The following is a 9,063-nucleotide window of genomic DNA, read 5'->3' as shown; positions in this document are numbered from 1 at the left end:
CCTTCTCAGTGTATCTTGCTGAGGGGTGGGGTTGGATGGGATGAGGCACGTTGGTTTGTTGGTTATGTGTGCAGCCCCTTACGTGTCAGCTCCGTCAGCTCCCTGCGTGAGCGGGGTACTTGTTCTTGCTCCCCTCCAGCAGCCGGCGTTTCTGCTGGAGGCCGGCACTGGTGGCCTCCAAACCCTGGAATCAGCCGGGGTGCCGGTATTTATAATCGCAGAACTTTTATGGTGCCTGCTATATGCCCAGCAGATCTGAGTGCCTCGCGTGGGTGAGCTCGTTTTTAAGTTTTTAATTACAAAAACTGTTTTATTGTGATAAAATATTCATAACATAAAATTTACCATTTCAACCATTTTTGAGTGTACAGTCCAGTGACATTAAGCATATTCACAGTGTTGTGTGACCTCACTACCGTTTATCTCTGTATCTTTTTGATCATCTCAAACAGGAACTCTATACCCGTTAAACAATAAACTGGTTGCTGTCAAGTCAATTCAAACTCATGACGACCCCATGTGTATCAAAGTAGAACTGTATGCTCCATAGGGTTTTTAATGGCTGATTTTTTGGAAGTAGATTGCCAGGGCTTTCTTTCGAGGTGCCTCTGAGTGGACTCGAACCTCCAACCTTTTGGTTAGCAGTCGAGCACGTTTACCGTGTGCACCACCCGGGGATTCCCATTAAACAGTAACTCCTTTTTACCTCTTCTGGCCCCTGGTAACCACTAATCTACTTTCTGCCTGTATGAATTTGCCTATTCTAGGGACCTCATACAAATGGAATCACACAATATGTGGCCTGTTCTGTCTGACTTCTTTCACTCAACATGATGTTTTCAAGGTTCATCCAGGTTGTAACATGTATTAGAACTTCATTTCTCTTTACGGCTGAGTAATATTCCATTGTATGGACAGATCACATTGTGTTTATCCATTCATCTGTTGATGGACACTTGGGTTGTTTCCACCTTTTGGCTATTGTGAATAGTGCTGCAGTGAACACTGGTGGACATGAGTCTGTTTGAGTCCCTTCTTTTGGGATTAACTCATTTCATCTGTGGACAACACTGGGGAAATTAGGTACCATTATTGTCCCTACTGTACAGATGGGGAAACTGAGGCCCAGGGAGGTCAGGCGGCCTGAAGTCCGCGGTTTCCAGGGCGGGGCCTTCTGCACCCCTGCTCTTTCACCCCTGGTCAGCCTTTTCTTTATGTAGAATTGGTCCAATAGTGTTCATTGAGCATTTCTGCCCCCTCGGGCTGGTCTGGGGCAGGGGTGCCATGGCCCCCACAGCAGACCAGGGTGTGTGGAGGCCCAGCCTGCCCTGACTTCCCCCTTTATCTACCCCTTAGTGCCTGGCCAGGGTCTGGTGGGGCTAGAGGAGGATAGGAGGGTAGCTGGGGTTTCCGGCCCCACTCTCTACCCCCACACTGTCCTCTTTCCCTTTTACCCCACCAAGGTTGTACCACCCATCCTGGGACGATGGGGAGGAAAAAAATCCAGATCTCACGTATTCTCGACCAAAGGAACCGGCAGGTGAGTTCCCGGAGGGGGAGTGACAGGGGTTGGGGAAAAGGCATTCCTGGCAGGGGTCACCGCCTGGGCAAAGGCCTGGCCACTTTGGAGACCTTGAAGTAAAAGCTGTGGTTAGAACCCAGGGGCTGATGAGGGGGACGGGCCTGGATGTGCTGTCAGGAGTTTAAGATTTAGCATCTGCTCATTTTCATAATTTACTCATTTGTTCTTTCTGATGGCGGGAACCCCCAGTCATAGGTGAGATGGAGCTGGACACAGACACACCCAACCCCGGGGATCATGATGGGCCAGAGAGAGGTGCAGAGCTGGGGAAGCCCAGAGAGGCAGTGTGGGCCCTGCCTGGGAGGACAAGGAAAATGTCCCAAAGGAGTGGACATTTGGGCTGGGTTTTGCATGAATAGGAGTTCGCCAGGTTGAGCCGTGAGAAAGAGCAGTGCAGACAGAACAGTATAGCAGAGGCACATGCTTGTTTGGGCAACACTGAGACCCCTCCACCTCCCCCACCCCACCCCAAATGTGTGTCTTCTCCCACCCCTGCCTGTGGGTCCAGGTGACGTTCACGAAGCGGAAGTTTGGGCTAATGAAGAAGGCCTATGAGCTGAGCGTGCTTTGTGACTGTGAGATCGCCCTCATCATCTTCAATAGCGCCAACCGCCTCTTTCAGTATGCCAGCACAGACATGGACCGCGTGCTGCTGAAGTACACGGAGTACAGTGAGCCCCACGAGAGCCGCACCAACACTGACATCCTCGAGGTACCCAGGGCCCCACCTGCCCACAAGGCCCAGCACACACTGTGCTCCCAGCCCAGTGACTCCTGGTTTACAGTGGGCATTACATCTGGTAAAAGCAGGTTTAGGGGCATGGAGGGCCCTTCCGAAGGCAGCTGCCCGGACAGTAGACACAGTGTTGGCCGCTGTGCATCAAGGCTGACCATGGGCCCCACACACATTGTGCCAGTTTGGTGAGTGGTTGGTCAGCCACCTCTGCAGGCAGGGACACGAGGCTCAGAGGAGTTCTCGCCACCTGCTGAGGTCACATGGCAAGTATGTGGAGGAGGCAGAATAGAATCCAGGTCTGTCTGTCTGTCTGTCTCCAGGATGTGTGCTCTTAAACTCCTGTTGTGATAAATGGGGAGAGAGAGAGAAGGAGACAGACAGACACAGAGAGAGTCAGAGACAGAGGGGAAGAGACAAATACAGAGAAGGAAAGATGGAGAGAGAGAGAGATGGAGATGGAGAGACAGAGGCAGAGGCAGAGAGACAGGGAGAGATGGAGACTGAGAAAGAGACAGAGTCCAAGGTAGAGATGTGCGAAAGCAGAAACAGAGGAGAGGCAGAAAAACAAAGAGGGAGAGAGATTGAGACAGAGTCAGAGAGAGAAATAGAGACAGAGAGAGACACACACAGAGGGAGAGCCAGACAGAGAGGGAGAGACAGATGGAGAGGCAGAGCAAAGGCACAGGCATGCAGAGACAGGGAGAGGTGGCTTGGAGCGCATCGACATTGTGTCTCTTGGACTTGACTCTCCCATCTCTACACAGAGATAAAGAGAAGCAGGGAGAGACTGAGAGAGACAGAGGGAGAGACAGAGAAATAGGCCACCTAGGACCTCGGGAGCGTTTCTGTCCGAGTCCAGGCATCTTTGGGAGAAAGCGGCCCTGGCACCAGCTGGTTCAGTCCCGTACCACCCAGTGTGGGCGAGGTCATTTTCCTGTTAGTGGTGGAATCTCCACCCATCATGCAGAAGCTGGAACCAAACGGCTGGGGAGAGCAGCAGGGCTAGGACTGCACCCCAGGACTGCCGGTGTCTGGGAAGCACAGGAGGATGCAGGTCAGCGATCCCTGGGAGGCAGCTTGGGAGAGCCCATGAAGTTGTCCTCAGACCCTCATTCTGCCAACATTTATTAAGCGTCTACTGTGTGCAGGCTCTCAGACTGCACGTGTGGGTGGAATGGAGGTACCTGAGTCCAGGCCTGGGAGGACCACAGCCCCTGCTTGGTGGGTCCATTGTCCTCTCTGGTCCAGGAAGGGACAGCCCCTCCCTTGTTTTACAGCAGTGTCTGGCACACAGTTGGAATTCCATACATGGTAACTCACTGAGGTTTTTGGTCACTAGGGTTTGCGTGGAGCAAACTGTGCCTACACTCCACCCCCTACACAATTGGAACTTACTGGATGGTAACTCATGGGGATTTTGGTTAGTGGGTTTGCCAGGAGCAGGCCATGCCTGCACTTCACTCCACACACAGTTTGAACTTCCTAGATGGTAACTCACTGGGGTTTTGGTCAGTGGGGTTGGGCTAGAGCACGCTGTGCTTGCACTGCACCCAGCCCACAGATCTGTATGGAGAAGGTCTCTCGCTGCCCTCATAGAATCAGTTCCCTGGCTAAGGGGTTGAGGGTCTACTCCATTGTCTCCTGTCCCCACAGACACTGAAGCGGAGGGGTGTGGGCCTTGATGGGCCAGAACTGGAGCCAGACGAGGGATCTGAGGAGCCAGGAGAAAAGTTGCGGAGGCTGGCGAGTGATGGGGGCAACCCAGCTCTGCCCCGACCACGGCTTTATGTAAGTGACTTGTATCCCACTGTGAATGGGGTCCTCACCCCACCTCCTAGGCCCCAGTGGTTGAGGCTGAGGCTGAGGGAGGGACCTTGGGCCAGGGGAGCCTAGAGTTTGGGGGTGGGTTTCTGCCTGGGTTGGTAGGGAAGACTTCCTTGAAAAGTGGGCATTGCAGCTTGGTCTTTGAAGTATGATTAAGAGTTTTGTAGGAGGTCAGTTCCTTCCTTATTTGTTTCTTTGATTCGTCAAACACCCCGGGCAGCCCCCTCAGTGCCCACCCCACGCTGAATGAGAAGCCTCAGCCCTGGACCCAGCAGTTGAGACAGCCAAATGCAGGCTCCTCCAGCCCTGTGAGGTTCAGTCTGGAATGGAGGGAAGGGTGGGGGTAGCCCAGAGGAAGAAGCAACCAGACCTTCCTGATGGTATATGTTGGTCTCTGAGTTCCTTGGGATTTTCTTCCTAGGATTTGGTCCTCCCACCCATCCTTCCACCCACCTCAGCTGACCAGTCCTTCCTTCCTATGCCCATAGCCAGCAGCCCCCACTATGCCCAGCCCAGACATGGTATACGGGGCCCTGCCCCCACCAGCCTGTGACCCCAGTGGGCTCGGGGAGGCCCTGCCTGCTCAAAGCCGCCCGTCCCCCTTCCGGCCAGCAGTCCCGAAAGCCGGGCCCCCAGGTGAGTGTGGGGGCATGGGCCCTGGGGGGCAACAGGGTTTCAGGGGACTGTGCGGGTAGATCTTGGCACTCGCAGTCTGGTCGGACCTCACACTGCTGTCTCTGGGGGTTTCCTCTCCTCCAGGCCTGGTGCATCCTCTCTTCTCCCCAAGCCACCTCGCCAGCAAGACACCACCCCCGCTGTACCTGGCTGCGGAGAGCCGGAGGTCAGACCTGCCTGGGGGCTTGGCCGGAGGCTGCGGAGGGCTGAGCACCTCGGTGAGTCTGCGAAAAGGCAGATTGGGCAACCGGGGTGTATGGCCTGGGCGTGTGCCTCAGTTTCCTCTTCACCTACTCTCCCCACAGAGAGGCCTCTATGGCAGCCTGCAGAGCCCCTGCTCGGCCACAGCCTCGGGACCCCCGCTTGGGGGCTTCCCTTTCCTCCCCACTGGTCCCCCAGGTAGGCACCACCACCCTGCTCTGCCGCAGGAGTTGTCCACACAGCTGTTCTCTGGGGATCCGCGCTCCCCCACTCACTGGCGCTGAAAACTGACTCGTAGGGTGGGTTAGGCTTGGGCCGAGGTTTCCCAGAGGTCTAGGACTCAGTCCACTCCTTCTGTCCCCCAGAATATGGCCTAGGAGACCCTCCACCGCCCCCTGGCTTGCTGCAGCCTCCTGCCCTGGCACCCTGGCAAACTTCGAGGGGGGATGGACCCCCGACAGCCACCGCCCAGCCCAGGTAAGTGTCCCAGTTGTCCCCCTTCAAAGTCGGAGTCAGGGTGGGGCCCCCTCCCGGTCTTCTGAAATTCCAGCCTCTTCTGCCCCCCAGTGGCCATTCCTGGTATTGCACGCCCCTCCCACCTGCTCCTGGGAGGGTGGGCAGCTATTTTGGAGGCCCCAGGAGGGCCGCCACCCCCTCCTTTCCCAGGGTCCCCCCGCCAAGTCTGGGCTTCCTCCCTTCCCCCACCTCCCTGAGCTCATGCTCGCTCTCTCTCTCTCTCCCCCTGCAGCGGGGGCCGCGGCCTGGGTGAGGAGGGTCCGCCCGCCCGCAGCGCCTCCCCGCCGACCCCCCCAGTCAGCGTCAAGTCCGAGCGCGTCTCGCCGGCCCCCGGAGGCCCCGGCGACTTTCCCAAGACCTTCCCCTTCCCGCTGCTGCTGGCCCGGCCCCTGGCAGAACCGCTGCGGCCCGGGCCCCCCTTGCGCCGGTTGCCCTCGGGGGATGGCTGGCCTCGGTAGGGCCGGGTGGGCGTGGCCGGGCACCCAAGCGGGACGGGCGAAGGACATGGGACCCCTGCCTCCAGGCCTCCTCCCAGGTGACCCCAGCAATATGGCTCCCTCCGCGTGGGGGGTACGGGGCACTGGATTCATCTACCATTGCTGGCTTGCCTTACTCCCTCTGTGTGTGTGTCCGTCCACCAATAAAACACGCGCGGCGTTAGTCGAAGAGATGATGCCTGTCGCTGCTCCGAGCCCCGCCCTCTCTCCAGCACCTGTCTTGGTTTGCGTTCCCCCGCAGGCGACCCTGAGACTTGAGGGCCTGTGTGGTATCTGAGAGGTGACCTTAGGAAGGCCTGTGGGGGGTGGGGACATGGGACACGCAGAGGTCCTGCGCAGAGGACCACTCCTTGGACTGGCCGCCAGGGCATCTGGGGCACAGGCACAGCGGGGTGCTTCATTCTGAGAGGTGAGAGGCTGGGGGTTTATCCAGCACACCAGGCATTAGTTAACCCACTCACTCCGGCCTGCCCCGGGTGTGAGGGCCGAGTCAGGGGTCCAAGAGCCAGAGGGCTCCCCCAGCAAAGATCCATAGGTGCCAATGGCATCCACATGTCCATCCCTACCCCCCCCACCCAGTGGCCTCAATGGAACATCCATGGCTTCTCCTAGGGATAAAGCGGAGCTCCCCAGATACCACCCCACCCCAGCCCAGTGTGTCCGGGTCCCTGTCCTGCTCCCTGAGCCACTGCGAACTTCTTGCAGCTCTAACGTGAAGGCCGTGCTGTCTGTGGTCCTTCCTCCTGGACCACATCCCTCAACTCTAAACTCACCTCCTTTTTAAACTCCTACCCAACCCCTAGGGCCCAGCTCCATGCCCCCTTCTCCAGGAAACCCCTCGCACTTCTCTTTCCTCCAAGAAGCCCTCCAAACTGCCCCTGACGAAGAGGTGGCTCTGACTGCTAATGTAAGCAGAACAAGGAGTGGGTTGAGTAGATGTCACAGATCTGGACACGAAAATGGAAAATAAGGAGTTTGACGTCAGTGCTTGTAAGATCCTGACCCCACCCCCCATCATTCTGTACAGGATCCAAAAATGATTGGCCCAGCTCTGGATTAGCGGGTCATCTTAACTGTCAATTCCACCGAGAACCGAAAGGGGTGTGTCGGCCCATCCAACTCCAGGGGGCTGACTGGCAGCCCTTCAAGTCCCCACTTGTCACCCCTACACCCCACGGAGAAGTCACTTCAGGAAAACCAAAGCCTTGCATTCCACCATTAGCGTGCACAAACTAAGCAGTGGGTACATAGGGTAGGAGCATAAGGGGGCCTTGAAATCGGTCCGTCCCCCTGTAATTGAGCCTCTTCCCCACAGCCCTCTAGCCAAGGCTTCTGGGATGGACTCCTTGTGGGGAGGGGCGAAGTATTTAGAGTGACAAACTTTTTTTGCGCGGGGGCTGCTCACTTAGGCGACAGTGTATTGAGTGCAATCAATCTACAGATCCGTGCAATCCACGTAGTCTCTTGGGCCTCCCCCAAGAAAGTCGGGGCTTTGGGTCCTCAGTGTCCAGGACAGGGAGGGACATGGTTTGACATGGTTTGTAAAAGGCCCCCTTCCTCCTTGGGGCTCCCTGGGAAGGAGGGACTTGGGGGTACAGGTGTGGGAGTGGCAGGAGGCCCAGGGGAGGCAGAGGGGTGTCTGCCTGTGAAGTGGCTGCTTTGTGGGTGTGTTTGGAGGCAGATCTATGACGCCCCTGGGTGGCTCAAAGGTGGAAGGTATCCTGGGAGACTCCAGCTCTCTGACCTGTACCTGGGGAATGGGGAAGCCACTTACTACACTGGGGAAGCCTGCAGAATGAGGCTGTTTGGGGTTAAGCGAGGTCTCTGCGCATATGAATTAGAAGAGATATCTGTCACTCAGACAGCAGTCCTAAATCTTCCCCATGTTCCCTTCTGGCTTATTCGGAGAGGGGTGAGCCTCAGCCCCCCGTCAGTGGACAGCAGGGTTTGGCCGCGCACGTATCCACCGACACCTGCGGCGGCACCGTGGCAGCATTCACACGGCTGGTCACCCCACAGGTGCAAATTCTCCACCCAGGTCACCTTTCTCAGGGACGCCTGGTCACAAGGACCCTGGCCAGCAACACAGATGCACAGCTGCCCACTTGGTGGCCCCCACGGTTTCATGGCCACAGTGTCTCATGCACCCAGACACAGGCCCAGGGACTGGGGAGGAGGAGAGTGGCCAGGGTGGTTAGTCCCCCGAGGAAACTGAGGCATGGCTAAGGAGAGCCCTCTCTTAGCCCCAAGATCTCACCCCCACAGTAGACAGGAAGCAGAACCCTTCCTTGAAGTCAGTATCCACAGGCTATGTGCTCAGTATGTGGTTCGTAAAATGGGGGCCTGCTTTATAAGGCTAGGGGTGCCCAGGGCGGGTAGGTGTGGTTCCGCTTTCTCACCCCCAGGAGGCTGCACTTACACCACCTGCCACGAGGTGGCGCCCGACAATGTGCTTTGGATTGAGTGCTCCCCACCCAAAAGTAAAACAAAGTATCAGTAGTAATTAAGTAAGTAAAATCCATTTTGGCTTCCAGGGGACCCACCCCAGGTTTTCAGGCCCTCAGCCTGAAGACCTAAAGAATGTCAAGTATGGCTCCAGGTGTCCTGGGCCATGGGGGGACAGTGGGCTGGGACCCTGGGTTCCAGAAAGGCCTCTGGGATCAGACCCCATCTCTGCTCCCACTGGCTGTGTGGGTCTCCCCTTGAAGGAGAGAGAGGAGGGAGGGTTGGGTGGAAGCATCCTGCCGCCATGCCCTTCTAAGGACACCATGCCGGCGGTCAGGGAGATCCTGGGTCTGCCAGGAGCTGAGTTGCTGGTAGGAAGGAAGCCCCTGTGGAAAGCACGGCATCCACACAAATGTGATAACGGGGTCAGAGTGCAGCCACTGCGGTGTCCATCAGAGATCTGAGAGATGTGTTTTCAGAAAAAAAATAAACATTGCTGTTGAGTTGATTCTAACTCACAGCAACCCCCTGTGTTACAGAGTAGAACTGAGCTCCATAGAGTTTTCTTGGGTGTAACCTTAACGGAA

General features: G+C 56.7%; 1 protein-coding gene across 1 annotated transcript; it reads left to right on the top strand.

Moving 5' to 3' along the window:
- Positions 1–1,463: 1,463 nt before the first annotated feature.
- MEF2B (myocyte enhancer factor 2B) lies at positions 1,464–5,992 on the top strand. The gene is made up of 8 exons (XM_004384354.3): positions 1,464–1,540; positions 2,091–2,294; positions 3,972–4,106; positions 4,631–4,778; positions 4,902–5,035; positions 5,123–5,216; positions 5,384–5,495; positions 5,767–5,992. Exons 1-8 carry the CDS (start codon positions 1,487–1,489, stop codon positions 5,990–5,992), a joined length of 1,107 nt encoding a protein of 368 aa, XP_004384411.1. The 5' UTR covers positions 1,464–1,486.
- The last annotated feature ends 3,071 nt before the right edge of the window (positions 5,993–9,063 follow it).

Source organism: Trichechus manatus, unplaced genomic scaffold (genome assembly GCF_000243295.1).
Source record: "Trichechus manatus latirostris isolate Lorelei unplaced genomic scaffold, TriManLat1.0 scaffold00122, whole genome shotgun sequence".
NCBI lineage: Eukaryota > Metazoa > Chordata > Mammalia > Sirenia > Trichechidae > Trichechus > Trichechus manatus.
This window is presented reverse-complemented; position numbering and strand designations above follow the sequence as displayed.